Here is a 24,179-nt window from a genome sequence, read left to right on the forward strand (position 1 = left end):
AGAGTGAACTAGAATAAGGCCCATAGTGATACATGTTAGTCCTACTGTACTTGAATTTTGCTTTTTAATATTTCATTGCTCTAAAGTTGGATAATTTATTGGAGTAACTTTCAAACTTTTAATCAGTTGAATGAACTAGTTTCTTAATATCTCCACACTCGTCTTACTTTCTTCAAAATCATAGAGATGTCATCCATACAGTGTGTGTCATGGGTGTAACATTGCTGGAGATAGGTTCAGGCTGATAGCAAATAATATAAAGGCCCACTTTTATGAAAGGGCCTTTTTCATAAAAGTATGTTTGTCTGTGTTGTCATATTTATTATTAGCCTTTAACAATTCTCTATTCCATAATAAACTATCATCTTTACAAGTACTAAAATGCCGCTATTATAGATTTACACAATGGTAACATTTACTCTGAAGGCTGGAAAGTGCTGAAGACATACAGTTTAAAGTGTCATCCGATCAGATCTGGCAGACTCTGTAACAATGGTGCTTTAAGTAACAAAGGCTAATGTCCCATCCAGTTACAAAGACTTGCATCATTTTTATGTAGTTGCTCTGTCTTGAATTTTTCTGCTACAAAATATATTTTACCCTTACTTTTATGATTTCAAACAAAAAATACTAATACTAAAGAAATAATACTTTTAACACGTGAGATAACTTGTGTTTATTAACTTTTTCATTATGAATGCATCTCTGAAAAAGGAATAAAAATCTATGCTATTCCAGTTTCCATTAAGTATATAAATAAATCCACCTGTGAGTAGAGTATGTGTTACATGGAAGTCTTATGTTTCCAATGGGATGGGACTGAAACTGTTAAATGAGTGATGTGTTCAGGAGGAGCAATAGTGAGTGGCACTCTGAGATTCCTCCTGTGTCCTATATATAAGCTAAGCCCTAAATTGTCATTTTAATCATCTGTTTCACCTCTGCAGGACGCTTACCAACCACACTCACCATGGATGATATTTACAAGGCAGCTGTAAGTGACATTTTTACCATAACTATATAAGTGAAAAGAAAAGCATGATTCTGTTACTAGTGCATGTTGCTATTGTGTTTCCTTAATAATAATTGCTTTATTAATCTTTAAAGAAAACCTATAATTACTAGTGATTACTCTGTATATTCTATTAATGAAATACAATACATGTCTACTATATGTACAGTATCAATTTATTTGAGCTATTGTACATTGCGGTGGATAAAGTGTCTACATACAGTTGTTTATAGACGATGCCATAATCTCAGCAACAGCAAAGTACAACCAGTAACAGAATAACCTCTCTCGAAGATTTTAAGAAAATATTAAACAGTTGATCAGTTGCTACATTGTATCGTTTTTGCTTAAACTGGTAGGTTACTTGGCTCCCAACAAATTTAACCCTAGAATGTCTGTGTGTGCATGTACATGTGGTAGGGAATATAGATTGTAAGCTCCACTGGGGCAGGGACTGATGTGACTGTTTAAATATTCTCTGTAAAACACTGCGGTATATGTGTGTGCTATATAAATAAGTGGTAATAAATAAATAATTAAAATAGATAAACCTTCAAGTGTTGAAAAGCCACACAGATAAACACATAGCCACAGGCCTGCAAAGCATTCCTACAGGACATTGACCTTGAAACCTGCCTTTGGCTGTGACTTAGCACAGTGATGAGATGTACAGTATACACATTCTATCCTCATTGGACACCTGTCTTACTTACAGTAAATGACTTTGTTGTGAAACATGAGAATTTATGCAGCCACAATTTGCAAAATGCATTAATTAGGAGAACCCTTTTTTTCCTCTGAATTTGATATACAATTACATGGCATTACCCAGCTCTTCATGATATAATGTTCTTGTATTAAAAAGCAAAAATTTGGCAACTGAAAAAAAGAACAATATTAAGTTAACATATTTATTTAATGCTATATTTAAAAAAAAAATATCGGTACATGTATTATCTGGGCTCCCATGTTAAATGCACCCCATTTTTTCATACCCCTACTATCCAACTACGTATGGAGTTGATTTTATATAGTGTGGTGAGTGCAGCGAGCCACTGTGCCCGAAGTGTGGCGAGCGGACGCGGTCTCATAAGAAAAACGGGAGCGCAGATATTACATAAGTACCAAAATATCTAAATAATATCTATACACCAGTGGAATACAACATGTCTATCTCCGTGTGCTGTTGAACTGCACATACCAGCATGCCATACAGTACATGTAGCAGAGCATGCTGGGATGTGTTTTTTCACAGCAGCTGGATGGCCACATGTTGAACTCCCTTGTTTTTCACTGTTCATGAATTTGTACAATTGTTTAATAAGTTACATTTTATTTGCAACACATTTAAATGGTTTAAACTATTGGTTCCCAAACTGGGTGCCTCGGGACCCTTACAGGGATGCCTCGCCGGTCCAGGGCCAATTCAAAATTATTTACAAAACCTGGTGCTGGTGGCTGCCAATTATAAAATACGTGGACATATAGATGCAAATCCTGTCCCTTACCACATAATTGACCCTAAGGATTACATATAAACACAATCTACTCAATTTTATATATATTTTTCAAATGTCTCTTGTTTTAGGGGTGCCATGAAAAAATTCTGATACTCTAGGGTGCTGTGACTCAAAAAAGTTCGGTAACCTCTGGTATACCTCATTAGGTTGATATGCATTGACGGTCGACATGGCAAAGTCCGACAGGGTTGGAAAGTTGACACAAGAATTAGGTCGACAATGGCTAGGACGATAGACAAAAGATCGACATGAGTTTTTCACATTATTTTGTAGCTGACATGCGGTATTTCATGCCCTACCATCCACTCGGGTATTTAGGGGAATAGAATAGTGTGTCCGAAGCATGGTGAGCCATGCGCGGGGGCGCGGTACACTTTGACGGTGTCCATTTTGACTATGTTCACATTTGAGACAAGAAAAAGGTGAAAAGCTCATGTGGTACTAGCCATTGTGGACCTAATGCTTGTGTCGATCTTACAGCCCTGTCGACTTATGTCATGTGTCTACCTAAGCCATGTCGACCTTCTGTGGTCGACCCAATGCATATCGACTGAATATGTGTTGATCTAATGACCCATACCGCATTTAAATATCCTAGCTGTGTAGAGTGTATCAGATTGTATAACAGGTTGTCATCATTCATTAACAGCTGTGTGTCTGACACACCAAGTATAAGCAATGACATTGTGATGGTCATGACTTTTAATAGAACACATTGCTTTAGTTATTATTCCATGACCTTCATTAAGATATAGTCATATTCAGCATTGCTCTTTTTTTAAATACCATATCTTAGTGAAACTCGAATAATGACTGTTAAAAAAATCCAAGGCCCTATTGCAACATTTACAGCTGGTTTCCCAATCTTGTATATATAATAACATAGAGCAGTACAAACGAATTCAGGCCATCTCAATAGGCACTGTTATAGTATATTGCAATTAAAATTACAAATAAAATGCTTACTTGCCTACCCTCCTGGAATGTCCATGAGGATCCCAAAAACCGGGTGCTTATCACGTCTTTTTAGCCCCAACGGTTCCCCGGACCCCGCAGACCCGCAAATAGCAGAATTTGAATGGGATGGGGCTGGGCTCAGTGACAACAGCATTGACCACACCCTGAGGAACTAACAAATGGCTTCAAGTATGATATAATGTTTCTGCCAGTGGCGTAGCCACCGTGCGGCAAACCCCGCGGTGGCGGGGCTCTGAGTAATGTGGGCACCGGGGTCTGCAGGAGCTATGCCGCGTTCATGGCCGGGAGACGGGACCTACTTTGTCTGCGTCCCAGCGCTCCTAGCCTCCTCCTAGCTCCTTATGACACAATGTCCCTTTAAAAAATGGCCGCCCCCTTACAGCAGACAGTATTTAGGATGCTAGAGGGGGCAGCAGCAGCCTCCTCTAGCATCCTTCAAAATGGTCTGCTGTAAGGGGGTGGCCATTTTTTTGAGGGACATTTTGACATAAGGACTCGGAGCCCGGAAGAGGCTAGGAGTGCAAAGTAGATCTGCGGTCCCGACTTGCGGCCACGAACACGGACAGGTAAGACAGGGAGAGAGAGGGGGAGGGAGGAGAGGCGCCAATTTTTGCGGCAGGGGGGGGCGCAAAATTTGGCGCTACGCCACTGGTTTCTGCTGTGTACAATGGTATAAGTTATAAGAAGGCTGCAAGTGTTTTAGTCCTCTGATTGTGTGTTAGGCCATACATCAATTTTCTCACCTTCCTTCTTTTAGCTCTCTTTGTTGTCGCCAGTGTGCTAGCCGCTGGTATCTGGTGGCCAGTGCACCGGCGAGACGGCGAATATGGATGCACGAGCGTCCCATACTCTCACGCATCCATTAAAGAGAATGGGGTGCGTAAGCATCTCCGACGTATGCGCGCCACTTTCACCTGTGGGGGCTGGTGATCAGGGCACCGGGAGCTGCTTAGATGAGAGTAGGTTGTCAGCTTGTGTTAAGTGCACTGCACCTTAAGTGCACCAAATGTATTCCGCTGTGAACCACTTGTGGCGCCATATCAATTAAATGTAATACTAATAATAACTCACATTCACTGTGTACCTCTGGCTGTTAAAAATGCATCCATTAGTAAACAATAAAATATGTACAAAAACCTAATGAGTTATTTTAAAACCAGTGGCTGCTAAAGAGGTGCGGCTGAAGCTCAGTCCAAAATCCAAATAGACTAGCCAAATCAGTGAGTTCTGTACTGTAATGTTTGGCAGCCTATGGGGGAGCAGTTGGTGTTTCTCACCTATTTGGATTTTGGACTTAGGTTTGCTTGATCAAACGCCGGCCGCGAGAACGCCTGCCCCCCACAGCGACATAAGAATGAATGTGTTCACTGACACATTCATTCGGATGCGGTCGTACGGGCGAGAAATCCTTTAATGGTAACCAACCATTGAATGATTTTTTACCCGCTTGCAGAGAAAAGTCAGTCTGAACTTTTTTCTGCTGAAGATGGCTGAAACAGGGGGTGGGTGCTGACGTCAGCCACCCACCACGTGCAGGCTTTCACATGCCTGTGTTCACATGGGGACACCCAGCATTTTTCTGGGCATGCCCATGCTTGCCAACAGATACTGTTTTTGTGTGTACTCCCAGAAACTGCTGGGCGACCCAATGCGCCAGCCCCCTGTCCCGCCTACTTCCTGCCCCACTCTGTGCGAATGCCTCAGTGATAGTGAAAGTCTCCAAAGATGACGCATGCGCAGAGCCGCACCTGAATTAGGCCCTTTATTTCAGTGAAGTATCTGTAATGGGTCTAAGTTGTGTGGTGCACACGTTGCACCCATTTTTTTTAATACTTACCCCTGCGAAGTCAAATGACAGCAACATCAGCACTGCACAAATCAGTAAGTTCGTCCCAGTTGCCTGGAGGCAAGGTAAATATTGTGCCCCCCAAAATCTCAATCAGTAAGGTGTCTGTCTACAGTAAGGCAGGTCATGGGTTCTAATACAGGGTGTGACACTTGCAAAAATAATGTTAGGACAGGAAGTCAGCCCCAAAAGCGACATTGATGGCTTTCAATTAACTAATTCAAAGAGGCAGGGGAGGAGATCTGCCCCCCTTGAGAGCAGGAGCCCGGCAGCAGATGACTCCATTGCCTCCCAGAGTTACGCATTTGGCACTGGCAAAATGGCCACCAGAGCATACACACTAGGCTGGTTTCCTAGTAACCGTAGTGCTCAGAGTCTGCTGAGCTGCTGACTAGAGAGGAAGGCTCAGATGTTGCCTGCACATGGGCCCCCTCCTCTCATAATGCACCCCTTTGTGCTGTTTACAACATTTATGTAAATTAATAAAGAGTAATTTTTACTACAACATTAAATGCAGAAAATGTTAGTCATAAATGCAGTGTCAAAAATATGTATAGGGGTAAACTACTACTAATGCTTCTAAAAATGCAAAGAGGTGATGCTGCCCATTTCAACCAGATTCTGTCTAGCATTTCTCTATTGCATCCTAGAAAATTATAGAAATAATCTGATTGGTTGCTATGGGCAACATCACCTCAATACATTTTTAGAAGCTTTAATAAATTTACCTCATAGTGTGCACTTTAATGTGTTGCTGAAAAATCCATTTCACATTGTGCGCATGTGCTGGTATTAGTTTTACAATGAATGAATGTAATATGGTATAGCGATAAGATATGTTTAAAAACAAGAATTGTCTAAGGTTTATATTCCACAGCGCAATTAAAAAATGAAAGTAGTAAGCTCAGTGCCTATATCGCCATGCCTACATAAGGTAATGCAAAGGTTGAGCTATATTTGGCTTAGCTTTTAGTGTAAAGCAGATAAAGAACCTAAGGTTAAATGCCATTGTAGCTCAGCTACTTGTAACAATCAAATGTTTTATCTTTCACTGGCCTATCCCTGGATGTCCGTGCCAGAAATAGGACACATGCAGTAAGGATTAGGTTACTTTAAACATCAACAAGTAAGGCACATGTTTCCTAACCTTTCGCAGTGCCTGAGTATCTAGACATCTGGCTAGAAGGCCCACACAATAAAATCAGTTCAGCACAGCTGATATTCCTTATCTGAAGTGTGAGTGACAGATGGGATTCACATTTCACTCTCAAATGCTATTGTGATCTTCAATTGTCTTTTAAATAGCAGCAGCACATATGATAAAAGCAAGGTTATTTTTTCATACATCTTGCATACCTCCCAACATCTGTGTCCCACTAACGGGGACATTCGCAAGGGGGAGCCATGTGCGAGCCCGAAAAAGGGGTGCAACCTCGTGGGATGGCGTTTCCTCAGGCCAGGCCCCCATTTTTAAGCCACTCTGCAATGCTGAATAGACTTTGGGCCGTATTCAATGAGCCTAATTCGCCATGTTTTCTGGCGATTTTGTGCTATTTTCGTGCTGTACGGCGATTTTTTGACTAAAACGGTGAATCACCCTATTCAATGACCAGATGGCGAATACATTTCAAGGTTTTTTTCGCCATGCTTCAACGAGTAGCAATCGCTATCTTTTTATGGTGAAGTGGAATGTGAACTTTTAAAATAAAGTGTTTTGTTTTTTACATTTGGTGTCAAAAAATCTGGAATTTTATTCTGAGGAGGGCCATGCTATTTTTATTCATGTGCTGTAAGCACAAGCAGCAGCCAGCAGGGGGCCGGAGCCGAGCCGCTCATTAGATATTCATATATTCACTGCACCCGATCATTACATATGCACGATCGGGTGCAGTGAATATCTGCTTCCCTGCTGGCTCTCCCGGGGGGCAGCCTGTGCTGCCTGGCACCCGGGGAGCCCACTTTCCCCCCCCACAAACTTCTGGGGCAGGCAGGGAGACTTCCATCTCCCTGCCTGCCGCTGTCCTCAGGCTCCCTGCGGCATCTGCCACAGGAGTTAAAATTCGCCGGTCAGGGGCAGCAAGCCCCTGACTCGTTGAATACTGGAGCCGGCGAGGCTCCGGAACGCGGCGGGCAGTGGCGAATGTGCAGCGAATCCTAAACAGGATTCGCTGCACGTCATCATTTTTCTTATTGAATACTGCCCAATGTGCGCACAGCGTGTATTCTCTTCAGGCTGTGGGGGCTCTCAGCTGCCCCAACCCCCCCCTCCCCCCGCTCTGCGGGACACTGGTGGCCCCGTGCGGGTCACAGGAACGTCCCCAAAAACCAGGACGTTCCCACGGAAAGCGGGACAGTTGGGAGGTATGCATCTTGTATCAACTTGCCAAGGGTCCAGGGAGTCATAGCTAACATTTTAGAAATTTCTGGTTAGCAAAGTATAAGGTACAGTATAGTATGATGCTGAAATAGATATTTTCAACTGCAGTATAAGTATATAAGGCAAATAATTAGTTATTGCAGAATAAAACCAATGTATTGTTATTGAAGTCAAGAGATGGAGTTAGTACTAAGGGGTGCCAAAAGCTGTGTCAGTCCCAGTTAATGGGAGGGGTGTGGTCAAAGCAGGGGGGTGTGACCAGTCCCTACATAGAAAATGTAACCATAGTGTTCTATTTGTGGCTGCGGTACTTGTTTCCTAGCAGGGCGCCCACTAAGCAAATAGCTCACTTTGCTATTCTGCTTAGGAAAATCGCATTGCGTACCTTCTATAGTACTGTGCGATGTTTGCGATGTGATGTCCATGTTAACTGCACAGCAGTGCTTATACAATGAAATATTGCATAGGATCGCATGTCACCAAATGCGATGCGATATTTGATTGTACATGCAATGAGATGTGATAAATGCTTACAATAAGATGTGATGGGTGCTTACAATGAGATGTGATGCTATGTGATGTGTGCATAGTATGTGATGGGTGCTTACAATTGTAAGCACCTGCACCTACGCCATTGTTTAGCATCAACCCCAGTATCCATGCCACCCCGAAGCGCGGCGAGCGGCGGCGGAACGCGTCCTCCGACCTTTTCATACCCCCACTATCCACGTCGGCATGGAGTTGATCTTAGATAGTGTGGCGAGCGCAGCCCGAAGCGTGGCGAGCGCACGCGGATAACTTTACATGTATTCTGCGTCCCCTCACGGGGCTCGCCAAGCTTCGGGCTCGGTGGCTCACCACACTATCTAAGATCAACTCCACGCCAACGTGGATAGTGGGGTATGAAAAGGTTGGAGTACGCATTTCGCTGCCGCTAACCACACTTTGGGGTGGCGTGGATACTGGGGTTGACGCTAAACAATGGTGTAGGTGCAGGTGCTTACAATTGTAAGCACCCATCACATACTATGCACACATCACATAGCATCACATCTCATTGTAAGCACCCATCACATCTCTTTGTAAGCACTCACAAGAAACTCCAACTTGTGATGAGGCACTCTTGGACTTAGTATTAACAAATAACATAGACTTAGTTTCAAACGCAAAAGTAATTGAACAATTAGGGAACAGTGATCACAATATGGTTTCACTGGAAATCAACTTCAGTAAATTACACGAAAAAGGATCTGCAAAAATATTAAACTTCAGAAAAGCGAACTTTGAACTATTCAGGGGAGCCCTAAAAGAAATTGAGTGGGAAACGGTTATGGAGGGAAAAAATGCAGAGGAAATGTGGGATACTCTAAAAAAGGTGCTTGATTAATTAACTGTTGAATACATTCCTAGAGTAAATAAAGGTAAATTCAATAAAAAAAAACACCATGGTTGGACAAAAAAGTAAGGTCAGCTATCAACAATAAAACAAAAGCATTTAAATCCTATAAAAATAACTTGAAGGAGGAGGCGTTCGAAAAATACAAAGAATCAAACAAAACTTGTAAAGGGGTAATCAAAGCAGCTAAAAGATTATATAAGGAGCACATAGCCACTGAAAGCAAAACCAACCCAAAGAAGTTTTTTAAATACATAAATAGTAAACGTTTAACTAAGAAAAACATAGGCCCATTAACTGATATTAGTGGAAAAAGTGTTACTGAGTACAAGGGAAAAGCAAAACTGTTAAATGAATTCTTCTCATCAGTATTTACTAAGGGAGAGCAGATTGTGGAACGAACACTTGCCACAAATGGGATAAATAAGCCAGATCTCATTGTGGATTTCACGCCGAAGGAAATAATATTGAGGCTAAGCAAACTCAAAACAAATAAATCACCAGGGCCAGATGGGATTCATCCCAGGGTATTAATGGAATTAAGGGATGAACTAGCTACCCCCCTACAATATATCTTTAGCAAGCCATTATCGTCAGGTATAGTACCAAAAGATTGGAGAATACCAGAGGTAGTGCCAATATTCAAAAAAGGAAAAAAGGAAGATCCAGCTAATTACAGACCCGTTAGTTTAACATCAATTGTGGGTAAACTATTTGAAGGATTTTTAAGGGATGGTATCCAGGAATATTTAGACCATCACCGTCTACTCAGTACTAACCAACACGGGTTCGTGAAAAATCGTTCATGCCAAACTAATCTACTAGGGTTCTATGAAGAGGTTAGCAAAAGCCTTGATAATGGAAATGCTATAGATGTGATTTTCCTTGATTTCGCTAAAGCATTTGATACTGTCCCACACAAGAGATTGATTCATAAAATGGAGAATCTAGGATTGGGTGAAAATATCTGCAGATGGGTAGGGAATTGGCTGTGTAATAGAGAACAAAGAGTGGTGGTGAATAGTGCCATATCAGATACAGTACCGTTACCGGAGTGGAGTGCCCCAGGGTTCGGTTTTGGGGCCCATTCTGTTTAACATTTTTATTAACGAAATTAGGATAGGGTTACTCAGCAATGTATCCATCTTTGCGGATGATACAAAACTTAGCAAAGTCATCAAATCATCAGAAGATGTCACCATGCTTCAAAATGATCTCGAAATTCTAGACGAGTGGGCAAAAAAATGGAAGATGAGGTTCAATGTAGATAAATGTAAGGTTATGCACATTGGGAGACACAACCAGTGCGCAACTTACAACCTTAGTGGAGAGGAACTGGGTAATTCCATACTTGAAAAGGATCTAGGAGTCCAAATAGACAGCAAACTGGGATGTAGTGCCCATTGTAATGTAGCTACAAAAAAGGGCAACAAAATTCTGGCATGTATTAAGAGGGGAATGGTACCTAGGGACTCAAGGGTAATTATGCCACTGTATAAAGCATTGGTGAGACCTCACCTCGAGTACGGAGTGCAGTTCTGGGCCCCGCACTACAAAAAGGACATCATAGAATTAGAAAAAATCCAAAGGCGAGCAACAAAGTATATTAGGGGAATGGAGAATTTAAACTACGAGGAGAGATTAAGAAATTTGGGACTTTTTACATTGGAAAAGAGACGTTTAAGGGGGGACATGCACAACATGTACAAGTATATCAAGGGCCAATATAAGGAACTGTCACAGACCCTCTTTTCTACTAGAAAGGAATCTAGGTCACGAGGGCATGGGTATAGATTAGAAGAAAAAAGATTTCATTCAGCTAGTAGAAAGAATTTCTTTACGGTCAGAACAGTCAAACTGTGGAACTCTCTTCCCGGCGATGTGGTGGCGGCTGGATCATTAAATGCATTCAAGGCTAAGTTGGATAAACATCTACTGGACAAAGACGTCCATGGGTACAAATAAGAAATATAATCTGTCTGTAAAATATCAGAACCTACCAAATCAGCAATGGATACCAAACCAGTTATGGATAATCTATACCAGGTTGAACTGGATGGACGCAAGTCTTTTTTCAGCCTTACCTACTATGTAACTATGGGCCTTATTCTGATCGGTGCGGCCCGATCAGAATATTCGGCCGCAACCGTGCAGGCGAATCCCCGCCTTCCATACGGATCGCCACCTGCCGTCCGTACGCGGATATGTGGCGATCCGCATGAAATTGGACGGGGATACGCCTCCTCCGTCTTGGGAGCAGCCCCTGCATTCGATGGTCGCCGAACATCGAATGCAGGGCCGCACGCTCCACCAGGTCCCGCAACACAAGACCACACGGACACTTGTCCGTGTGAAATCATGTATGGGGGCGGGCAGCTGACATCCGGCGATGTCAGATGCCCGCCCCGTACCCACGCGTCACGGCCTCATTACCATGCATACGCCCCGCGTTTGCATGGGAACGCCCATGAAACACGGGGCGTATGCATAGGGTAATGAGGCTAAGTAGCCCCTCACGCCCCTCTACGCCCCCTGTGCGGCGTATAAAGAATCCGTGCGGCGAAATCGCCTGCACATGCGCAGAGTGACCTCTGCACATGCGCAGACGATCAACATCGGCGGTCCGTCCGCATGCGGGAATATCCGCACCGATCAGAATAAGGCCCTATGTAACTCATCACATCTCATGAAATGGGTGCTTGTACAATCAAATATGCACATTGCATCGCATCGCACACATCGCATGGTAAAAACGTACCAATGCGATTAAATGCGATTTCACTACGTTTGCGTACGTAAGAAATCGGGGCACCCTGCTAGGCAAAGTGTCTGTGCACAGTACAGTGGGGCACCATTGGGGGGACTGATAGTTCCCAAAGGGTGTCATGTGGTTATCGGGTGCGATCACCCCCCCCACACACACACACACACACACACACACACACACACACACACACACACACACACACACACACACACACATCAGCCCAGATGACGCAGGGAGAGAATGGAATGACTGCTTCGGCAGCTGCCTCACTCCTCTCTCCTGGCCACAAGTGCTGGCAATGTCTACAAAGTAGAGCAAGGGTCCCCTCCAGTAGGCCGCCTCTCGGCTCCTGGCTCTTATGAATGTTTTGTCTATGTATTATGTATGTGCAAAAAGAGACTAATTCATAGAAGTACACAAACCCAATGTTTATGTACATCTCCAACAGTGGTCCTGATTCAGCATGGCTCGCTAAGCAGAGTACATACACATGTGCAGACCCCCCACCATCGGATCACTACAGAATCACCCCCCATGCGATGTCTGCACATATCCAGGTGCAGCACTGCACATGTGTAAATCTGATCTGCAGCATTTGCTCATAGTTACGTGGAAGCCACCGGTGAAGGAAGGGGTTGTGGACAACATCTGGGAGCATGCGGGAACTTGAGGGGAGGTGATGTCAGACACATTTTGTAGTGGGCTGAATTATCTGATTGCGCAGATTTACAATGTTCTTGCAAATTATCTGATGCTGCATCTTTGGGTGCAGCAGACCATCAGGGAAGTTGGCAGGAGGTGTCAGCGGCAATAGTATATTATCACAGGATACGGTCATTTGGTCTGCTGCATGTTGGTCGACAATCATTAGGTCGACACCACTAGGTCGACATGGGTTTAGGTCAACATGGGTTTAGGTCGACAGGTCATTAGGTCGACACAAGCATTAGGTCGACAGTGTCTAGGTCGACAATCAAAAGGTCGACATGGGGTTTTCACAGTTTTTTGAGCTGACTTGTGCTGACAGGCAGTATTTCATGCCCTACCATCCACTAGGGCATGCTGGGAGAATAAAATAGTGTGCCAAGCGCAGTGAGGCACCGTGCCCGAAGCATGGCAACAGCGAAGCGAGCGATGCAAGGGGATGCGGTGCACTTGAAACTGTGTCTGTGTCGACTGTGTCGAAATTCGGGGAAAAAACTGAGAAAAACCCCATGTCACCCTTTTGACTGTCGACCTAATGCTTGTGTCGACTTAATGACCTGTGGTTACCTAAAGGATAAAACAAAGGTGCAGACTAGATGTACCAAGTGGTTCTTATCTGCTGTACATTTCATTGTTTCTATAGATGGGTTCACACAGTTGTAAAGTTTGTAAAAAGACAATATTGCAAAATATAACCATGGCCGGCGCCACCACTAGGCAGCTTCAGGCATTTGCCTAGGGCGCCGGCCACTGGAGGGTGGTACTGAGCTGCAGCAAGCAGCCGCCCATCGCAGGAGGAAAGGAGCAGGAAGAAGAGGAAGTAATTATTCATCCCAGCGTCAGAGGAGCAGGAAGAAGAGGAAGTAATTATTCATCCCAGTGTCAAGGAGCAGGTAAGCCGTTGCCCCCCCCCCCCCCACCCCAACTGGCGTTTGACTGCCGCAACCCCTCCCACACCCTGGTTCGGTGGGTGGCAACTGCACCCCCCCCCCCCGGAACTTTAACCGCTAGTGGCAAATTAGCGGCAGAATGCTCCCGCACCCCCCTTGGAGCCCGCCTTTTGCCGCACCACCCCCCTCCCAACACGATCGTCAGAGATGATCAGCGGCTGGCACCTGCACCCCCCTCCCAGACGGTACCCGTACCCTCCCCTGCATGTCACCTCACCCCCTCTCGAGCGGGTGAGTGGGGGGGGGGGCGCACCCCACCCACCCTGCCCCACCTGGGGAGCTGAGATGCCTTGCACCGGCCCTGAATATAACTATAAATTAAACTACTTAACAAATATATTTTTGCCCTTCTCTCACAAATTATTGAAACCCCTTTTCAATTCCATGCAAACTTCTTGCCATGCCATTAAAGTGGCATGTCTATCTATTGAGTTTTATCCCATAAAACAGGTCTAGCCTGGATTAAATCAATGTTGTCCCTCACAGTGGTATAATTGTAAATGTTGCTCCCCCCTGCCAAAAAATGTGTGCTCCTCTCCAGCGTGTTTCCCCAGCATGAGGTGATGATGTCACATGCATAACGGAGAAGCTGAAGCACGATAGAGGAAGAGAAACCAGCAGACACTGCTGATTCCCTTGGCTCCGATGCATCCCAGGCCACCCCAGCACGCCCACCTGCACGCCCATCCTGTACACAGTAGCCAATAGCCGGCTCTGTGTACAGTCAATTGAATCAGTGGGAGGGATTTCTTGTCTCTGCCATGGCCGCACCCGCGCTGCGGCTGACTCGTCTCCAGTCCTCAACCAGTGGGCAGTGGCAGGCAGCATCATGTCAGCGCGTCCAGCGGGTGCTGGCGCCCACATAGACCCCACTGTGGCTTGCTCCCCCAAGCGGCAGCTGGGGCTGCCTTACAGTAGTTACTCTATAAACTGTGCAGAGAAGGGAAACAGACAACTAACACCATTGTGTGTGAAAGCATGGATATTGTCATGTGTTTTATTATGTTAAGTCCTTTACAGTGGTTATTTGTTGCTGTAAAATGGGGGAACTGCCCTGTTCATGTTGTCTGAAAACTGACATTGAATCCTCTGTTAATCCTCTGTTAAATCGAATACAATCCACAGTAAAAATCTGTACTTTTATTTCTGTAGAGACAAAATAATTGTGTCTGAAATAGCCCATAATGTTGGCTATCTCTCCCTTCATTTATCATTGGAATACTACAAGAGGAAAATTATAATAGATAACACATGGAGGCAATCACTTCACTACAACAGCATTTAACCCCTGCATTGCCTTAACCCCTTCCTGACACAGCATGTTTTTGCCTTCCTGACAGAGCCCTTTTTTTCAAATCTGACATGTATCACTTAAGTGGGGATAACTTTTTTTTGCTTTTACTTATCCCAGTGATTTTGAGATTGTTTTTTCGTGACACATTGTACTTCAAGTTAGTGGTAAATTTTCGTCGATACAGTCTGTGTTTTTTGTGAAAAATACCAAAAATGTCGGAAAAAAATGGAAAATTTAGCAATTTGCAAAATGTTAAATTTTCTGCTTGTGAGACAAATAATCATACCACTCAAAATAGTTAATAACTAACATAGACCATATGTCTACTTTATGTTTCCATCATTATTTCAACTTCCTTTTAATTTTTTTGGACACTAGGAGGCTTACAATATGAATAGCAAATTTTCAAATTTTCAAGAAAATTTCAAACACTGATTTTTTTAGGGACCAGTTCAGTTCTGATGTGACTTTGAGGGACTTGTATGTGAGACACCCCCATAAATGATGCCATTTCAAAAACTGCACCCCTCACAGTATTCAAAACAGCATTTTGGAAGTTTGTTAACCCTTTAGGTGTTTCACAGGAATTAAAACAAAGTGTAGGTGAAATTTCAAAATTTCATTTTTTTTGCAGATTTGCAATTTTAATACATTTTTCTAAGGAACACAGTACATTTTACTAGAGAAATGTGACTAAAAATTGATTCCCCCAATTCTTTTGTTTTCATAAATATCCTATATGTGGCCCTAGTGTGCACGTTGACCAAACCACAGGCTTCATAATAGAAGGAGCACCTACTTGATTTTGGAGCCTCCTTTTTATGAGATTATTTTTTAGGCACCATGTAGGTTTCTAGGCACCATAAGATGCTAAAAGTTAGGAACCCCCCCACAAGTGACCCCATTTTGCAAACTACACCCCTCAGGGAATTCATCTAGGGGTATAGTGTACATTTCAAACCCCCAGGGGTTTCACCAATTGTGGTACAACTGGGCAGTGAAAATGAAAAATTAATTTTTTTACACAAAAATGCGGTTCTGGCTCCAAATTTGTCATTTTCACAAGGAATGAAGGAGACAAAGCACCCCAAAATCTGTGCCCCAATTTCTCCCGAGTATGGCAATGCCTCATATGTGACCAAAAAATACCAGTTGGGTGCATGGCAGGACTCAGAAGGGAAGGAGTGATTTTTGGATTTTGCAGCTCAGATTCTGGTGGAATGTTGGTGGGTGCTATGTCGCATTAGTAAGACCCCCGAAGCACCAATACAGTGGAACCCCCCCACAAGTGACCCCATTTTGCAAACTACACCCCTCAGGGAATTCATCTAGGGGTATAGTGTACATTTCAAACCCCCAGGGGTTTCACCAATTTTGATACAACTGGGCAGTGAAAATGAAAAATTACATTTTTGTACACAAAAATGCAGTTCTGGCTCAAAATTTTTCATTTTCACAAGGAATGAAGGTGACAACGCACCCCAAAATCTGTGCCCCAATTTCTCCCGAGTATGGCAATGCCTCACATGTGACCAAAAAATACCAGTTGGGTGCATGGCAGGATTTAGAAGGGAAGGAGTGATATTTGGATTTTGCAGCACAGATTCTGGTGGAATGTTGGTGGGTGCTATGTCGCATTAGCAAGACCCCCAAAGCACCAATACAGTGGAACCCCCCCACAAGTGACCCCATTTTGCAAACTACACCCCTCAGGGAATTCATCTAGGGGTATAGTGTACATATCAAACCCCCAGGGGTTTCACCAATTTTGATACAACTGGGCAGTGAAAATGAAAAATTACATTTTTTTACACAAAAATGCAGTTCTGGCTCCAAATTTGTCATTTTAACAAGGAATGAAGGAGAAAAAGCACCCCAAAATCTGTGCCCCAATTTCTCCTGAGTACGGCAATGCCTCACATGTGACCAAAAAATACCAGTTGGGTGCATGGCAGGACTCAGAAGGGAAGGAGTGATTTTTGGATTTTGCAGCTCAGATTCTGGTGGAATGTTGGTGGGTGCTATGTCGCATTAGCAAGACCCCCGAAGCACCAATACAGTGGAACCCCCCCACAAGTGACCCCATTTTGCAAACTACACCCCTCAGGGAATTCATCTAGGGGTATAGTGTACATTTCAAACCCCCAGGGGTTTCACCAATTTTGATACAACTGGGCTGTGCAACTGAAAAATTACATTTTTTACACAAAAATGCAGTTCTGGCTCAAAATTTTTCATTTTCACAAGGAATGAAGGAGACAAAGCACCCCAAAATCTGTGCCCCAATTTCTCCCGAGTATGGCAATGCCTCACATGTGACCAAAAAATACCAGTTGGGTGCATGGCAGGACTCAGAAGGGAAGGAGTAATTTTTGGATTTTGCAGCTCAGATTCTGGTGGAATGTTGGTGGGTGCTATGTCGCATTAGCAAGACCCCCGAAGCACCAATACAGTGGAACCCCCCCACAAGTGACCCCATTTTGCAAACTACACCCCTCAGGGAATTCATCTAGGGGTATAGTGTACATTTCAAACCCCCAGGGGTTTCACCAATTTTGATACAACTGGGCAGTGAAAATGAAAAATTACATTTTTTTACACAAAAATGCAGTTCTGGCTCAAAATTTTTCATTTTCATAAGGTATGAAGGAGAAAAAGCACCCCAAAATCTGTGCCCCAATTTCTCCCGAGTACGGCAATGCCTCACATGTGACCAAAAAATACCAGTTGGGTGCATGGCAGGACTCAGAAGGGAAGGAGTGATTTTTGGATTTTGCAGCTCAGATTCTGGTGGAATGTTGGTGGGTGCTATGTCGCATTAGCAAGACCCCCGAAGCACCAATACAGTGGAAGCCCCCCACAAGTGACCCCATTTTGCAAACTACACCCCTCTGGGAATTCATCTAGGGGTATAATGTACATTTCAAACCCCCAGGGGTTTCACCAATTTTGATACAACTGGGCAGTGAAAATGAAAAATTTAATTTTTTACACAAAAATGCAGTTCTGGCTCAAAATTTTTCATTTTCAGAAGGTATGAAGGAGAAAAAGCACCCCAAAATCTGTGCCCCAATTTCTCCCGAGTACGGCAATGCTTCATGTGTGACCAAAAAATGGCAGGACTCAGAAGGGAAGGAGTGATATTTGGATTTTGCAGCTCAGATTCTGGTGGAATTTTGGTGGGTGCTATGTCGCATTAGCAAGACCCCCGAAGCACCAATACAGTGGAACCCCCCCACAAGTGACCCCATTTTGCAAACTACACCCCTCAGGGAATTCATCTAGGGGTATAGTGTACATTTCAAACCCCCAGGGGTTTCACCAATTTTGATACAACTGGGCAGTGAAAATGAAAAATTACATTTTTTTACACAAAAATGCAGTTCTGGCTCAAAATTTTTCATTTTCATAAGGTATGAAGGAGAAAAAGCACCCCAAAATCTGTGCCCCAATTTCTCCCGAGTACGGCAATGCTTCATGTGTGACCAAAAAAATGGCAGGACTCAGAAGGGAAGGAGTGATATTTGGATTTTGCAGCTCAGATTCTGGTGGAATTTTGGTGGGTGATATGTCGCATTAGCAAGACCCCCGAAGCACCAATACAGTGGAACCCCCCCACAAGTGACCCCATTTTGCAAACTACACCCCTCAGGGAATTCATCTAGGGGTATAGTGTACATTTCAAACCCCCAGGGGTTTCACCAATTTTGATACAACTGGGCAGTGAAAATGAAAAATTACATTTTCTTTACACAAAAATGCAGTTCTGGCTCAAAATTTTTCATTTTCATAAGGTATGAAGGAGAAAAAGCACCCCAAAATCTGTGCCCCAATTTCTCCCGAGTACGGCAATGCCTCACATGTGACCAAAAAATACCAGTTGGGTGCATGGCAGGACTCAGAAGGGAAGGAGTGATTTTTGGATTTTGCGGCTCAGATTCTGGTGGAATGAATGGTGGGTGCTATGTCGCATTAGCAAGACCCCCGAAGCACGGTGAAATGATGAACCTAAAAATCCATAGATGTGTGGTATATTTTAAAACACTCCTTTATACATAGGCCGGGTTTGTCGGGGCAAGTGTCACACTGGAAAATAGTTTGCTTTCTTATTCCCTTTTTATAGCAAACTTTGCACCTTTTTTGTGTCCTGCCCTTTTTTCCATTGGAGGGGATTTCATCAGGAAAATGCTGCCCTGGTACAATACGGGGGCCAGTACTAGAAGTACTGGGGCCCTCTGCCTGCTGGTTCCCAAATATTAGGCCCTTTATGACTTCCTCTTGAAAGTGCATAAATGTCCCCCTCTGGCTGGTAGAACGGAATAGCACGTAAGCGTTATACAGTGCCATCTGGATGATATACACGGCCAGCTTCTTGTACCAGATTTTTGTTTTCCGCAGGGCACTGTACGGCTTCAGTACCTGATCTGAAAGATCCACTCCGCCCATGTACCTATTGTAATCCAGGATACAATTAGGTTTTGAGGTGTGGGTACTGGTACCTCGTACAGGGACGGAGGTGGTACTGTCTCCGTGAATTGTTGTCAGTATAAGGACATCCCTCTTGTCCTTATATTTGACCAACAACATATTTTCGGTGCATATTCCCCTGCTTTCACCCCTTCTCATTACTTGGGCAATGTGCGTTTTTGGGAGGCCTCTTTGGTTCTTGCGCACAGTACCGCAAGCTGCTGTACCTCTTGAACCAAGGGCCTTAAACAGGGGGATGCTGGTGTAAAAGTTATCCACATAGAGGTGATAACCTTTACTGAGTCTCTACTGAGTTTCAAAGCCCTACATGACCAAGGTCCAAGGTACCTGAAGCAGCTTCTGATTCCATACTGTCCCACCCGATTACTGCGGTCTGTAGATGAAGGACTTTTAGCAGTACCTAGGATCTCCCGTAATTCATCTGGGGGTCGAGCTTTTAGCCATTCAGCTCCGACTTTATGGAACTCACTTCCCCGCACAGTTCGAGAGACCCCAACTCTAGAATGCTTTAAAAACAGACTCAAGACTTTCCTATTTACTCAAGCGTTTCCTTCAGTCCCTTAAGTATTGTTTATGAAAAGCTTTTCTGTACTTTATTGTTCCTGTACTGTATTACATTCATTCTATCTGTTAAGCGCCTTGAGTCCTATTGGAGAAAGAGCGCTATATAAATAAAATTATTATTATTATTATTATTATTTATCCAGGAAGGGGTGCACTAAATCCCAGACAATTTTTCCACTAACACCTATGAGGGAGGGGGGGCATTCTGGCGGTTCAATTCTTGAATCCTTCCCTTCATATACCCTAAACCTGTGGGTGTACCCTGAGGTGCTTTCACACAGCTTATACATTTTTATGCCATACCTTGCCCTCTTACTGGGAAGGTACTGGCGGAATTTAACCCTTCCTTTAAAATGTATAAGGGACTCGTCTATGCAAATTAATTTATCTGGGATGTACATCTCTTCAAATTTGGCACTGAAGTGATCAATGACCGGCCTGACTTTGAATAGCCGGTCAAAGGTGGGATCATCTCTGGGTGGGCACTGTGCATTATCGTTGTAATGCAAAAATTTAAGGATTAACTCAAAACGATTCTGGGTCATGGCCATACGGTAAAGTGGGGTGCTGTACAGAACATCTGTACTCCAATATTGCCTAATTTCTGGCTTTTTTACTATGCCCATATGAAACACCAGACCCCAAAACGTCATCATCTCTACTGCATCTACAGGGGTCCACCTAGCAAATGATGACGTGGGGTTTTGAGCAATAAACTGCTGGGCATATAAATTAGTTTGGTCCACCTTTAAATTTATAAAATCATCAGAGAAAAATAATTTGAAAAAGTCAATTTCTCTGAGACCTGTGGAATTAAATTGGATTCCTGGGATGGCCAAAAACTCAGGAACCTGGGGCTCAAAATTGTCTGGTGGTGGGGTCCATACGAGATCAATTATTGGGGGGGGGGGTCTCAGCTGCTCTACGGGGGCGTCTTTGAGGGGGTCCCTCATCACTAGAGGAGGAAGAGGAGCTTAAGATGAATCCTTCAAATTTCCCGCTTGCCTCACTGGCTGTGTCAGAGTCAGAGGCAAGCATGGCATATGCCTCCTCCGCTGAATACATTCTTCTGGATGACTGGGATGACATTTGGGATGACATTTGGGATGACATTTGGGATGCCATTTTTATTTTTGTGTTTCTGGTAGTGAAATGTTTCAACACGTGTATAGTGTAGGGGGGGTACAAACTTTATTTCAATGTAGTATGTAGTGTGTAGTGTGTATGTAGTGCAGAAAAAAAAAAGGTCCTGCGCCAAAAATTGAGCACAGATGTTGGTCAGTAACGTCCGTCACTGAACAGCGCTCAAAGGCAACAGGAATTTGATCAAAAAAATTTGATCAAAAAAAATAAAAAAAAGACCCCACTGCACGCTCAAAAAAAAAAAAAAAAGGTGATCAGTGATGCGACACTGATTACCAGTGAGGGGCAGCAGGTGCACAACCTTTGGTGCAACTGACAGTGCAACTGGCAGGTATATATATAAAAAAAAAACCCCTGCACCCCCAAAAAGTTGCTGATCAGCACAGATATACTGATCAGCACAAAAGGGGGGGTAGCAGACACAAAATATAGCACTCTCTATCACTCTCTGTCACTATCTCTCTCTATCTATCTCTCTCTATCTATCTCTCTATCTCTCACTATCTATCACTCTATGACACTGCAGCAGCAGCACTGACAGTTATATATATAAAAAAAAACCCTGCAGCCCCAAAAAGGGGGGGTAGCAGACACAAAATATAGCACTCTCTATCACTATCTCTCTATCTCTCTATCTCTCACTATCTATCACTATCTATCACTCTATGACACTGCAGCAGCAGCACTGACAGTTATATATATAAAAAAAAACCCTGCAGCCCCAAAAAGGGGGGGTAGCAGACACAAAATATAGCACTCTCTATCACTATCTCTCTATCTCTCTATCTCTCACTATCTATCACTATCTATCACTCTATGACACTGCAGCAGCAGCACTGACAGTTATATACTGTATATAAAAAAAAACCCTGCAGCCCCAAAAAGGGGGGGTAGCAGACACAAAATATAGCACTCTCTATCACTATCTCTCTATCTCTCACTATCTATCACTATCTATCACTCTCTATCTCTCTACCACACTGCAGCAGCAGCAGGAAGTCACAAGAAGTCAGATCCAGGAAGCATCCAGCACGCTACAAGCAGTGATCAGGTGATCAGGTAAGGTATTTTCAAGGATCAGGTAAGTATTTGCAAGGATCAGGTCAGTATCACGGCAGATAGGCACGGTGACCGCTCTGCACGCAATTCCAGACCGGAATGGCGTCTGCAGCGCAGTCACCGTTAGTTTAAATGTCGCGCCTTGGCTGTGATTGGTCCGTGGGTCCCACGGACCAATCACAGCCTTGGGGGCAGGTGGGGTGAGGTGTCGTCGTCACCGATGACCCCCTCATGCCCCCTGACGCCCGGCGGTGATTGACACCTGTGTTACCGAGCGTCTGATTCGCTGGTAACACAGGAAAACGCTGTGAATGGCTGTTCACACTGAACAGCCAATCACAGCGATCGCCGACGGGGGGGCGGCATCGCAGCCCCCCCCTGGGCATGCAGGGACATGTCTGCTGTCAGGGACAGCAGACATCGTCCCTCTGTCACTGCGTCTCTAGACGCAGTGACAGTTTAAAGTCATGACGTACATTTATGCCATGTGTCGGGAAGTACATCCCGGCCATGACGTAAATGTACGTCAAATGTCGGGAAGGGGTTAATTTAGGGGTGAGCTTTCACCCCTATATCCAGATTTGGATTTGGATTTGTCGCCGAGATTTGGCTTTGTCGAATGGCGGTGAAAAGCTTTACACCTCACAATATTGTTTTTAGGGCAAAAGGTTGCACCGAGGTAGCTGGATAACTATACAGAATATCTAAAAGATATTTGAGAAAGCGCACTAGTGACACTAGTTAGTAGTTACTACTAAAATATAAATTTTATTCTTATAAACTACAAATAGTGATCACAATCATACACATTTAAAAATGCATAAAATAATATAAGGTCAATACAGCCTCAATTATAATTACTTTCTGGTAATCAAGGTAATACAGAATTTTGCACCCCTTATATTCAAAGTCCACTGATTACATTGAATAGTGGTGTCCAGATCTCAATTCTCTCTTCAAACCACACTGATAACTCATATAGCAGTTGGATAGTGTGTATTCATTACAGCAATTGTATCTGTGGTTAGATATTTTGTTTCCAGCCAAGCAGGAGAGTTAAATGTATAGCTACCAGGTATATCTTGAAGTCAGTTGAATTTTTGGATAACGCAATAGATGCTGTATGTATACTATACTTATCCAAGTGTCACATTGTAGTGGATATGTCCTCCCACACAGAGTACTTATGCAGTCTTAAGCAGGGGCGAATTTAGGGGTCAGGCTGCCCCTAGGCACAACATTTTGCCCCCCCCCCCCCCCCCCCCCTATTTTAATGTAATCATTATTAAGGTATGAGTCCTAACTTGCCAGTATACTGTAAAGGTAAAATGAGCCTAGAGATAAAACCTTTTTCAATAAAGTTTTTTTGAAACCATTGAAAGTCTCTGAGTGCCATTCTTATCGCCTGGGCCTGGATGGGGGATTTGGAATATATATATATATATATATATATATATGAAAAACAGAAAAGACAGGTACGCTCCATGGTGCAGATAAAACAAGATTTATTGGGGAAACACACTGATTCTCCAGACAATTTAAAATACAATTGCTCGTACCAAGTGCACTGTGGGCTGGTTACCACATGGAGAAATGTAAATTCCCGGGGCAAACAGCTGCACGGTGAATACCAGGAGATCCGGAACCAGGGCTGCCGAGGACGCTGGGTTGCGCCGAAGGTAGGATGGAAGCCGGAGCAAGGGATATCAGGAGGAGACGCCGGGACCAGAAGAAAAGCGGGTATCACAAGGCACTCATCACGCTGATATCCCTGGCTCCGGCTTCCATCCTACCTTCGGCGTGGTGGACAGGCCAATATCACTGGCCAATGATATACCAACAACCTATTATATATTATATTATAAGGTAATGATAGCATAGTGCATTTGCACCCTCTCTCTCTCTGTGTATCTATGGAGGACATGGAGGGAAGGTGGCTGGGAGTCTGAGTAATAACTTTACTGTGTCTCAGTCAGTCTCTCAGACACTGACTGACTGAGCACAGGATGAGCTTAGCTCAGCTGCTTTCCACGCCCATTGGATACACAGCAGCCAATAGGCTGTGTGTATACAGTAGCCA

At 43.8% G+C, this 24,179-nt stretch overlaps 1 protein-coding gene across 1 annotated transcript in view; it reads left to right on the forward strand.

The window, feature by feature from the left end:
- Nucleotides 1-880: 880 nt before the first annotated feature.
- Nucleotides 881-24,179, forward strand: part of TNNC1 (troponin C1, slow skeletal and cardiac type) — a 38,310-nt gene continuing 15,011 nt past the window's right edge. The window contains exon 1 of the mRNA XM_083176991.1: nucleotides 881-994. Coding sequence (XP_083033117.1) covers nucleotides 971-994 — 24 coding nt within the window. The 5' untranslated portion in view covers nucleotides 881-970. The remainder of the gene's footprint in view (nucleotides 995-24,179) is intronic.

This window comes from Crinia signifera, chromosome 3 (genome assembly GCF_055691185.1).
Source record: "Crinia signifera chromosome 3, ASM5569118v1, whole genome shotgun sequence".
Classification (NCBI taxonomy): domain Eukaryota; kingdom Metazoa; phylum Chordata; class Amphibia; order Anura; family Myobatrachidae; genus Crinia; species Crinia signifera.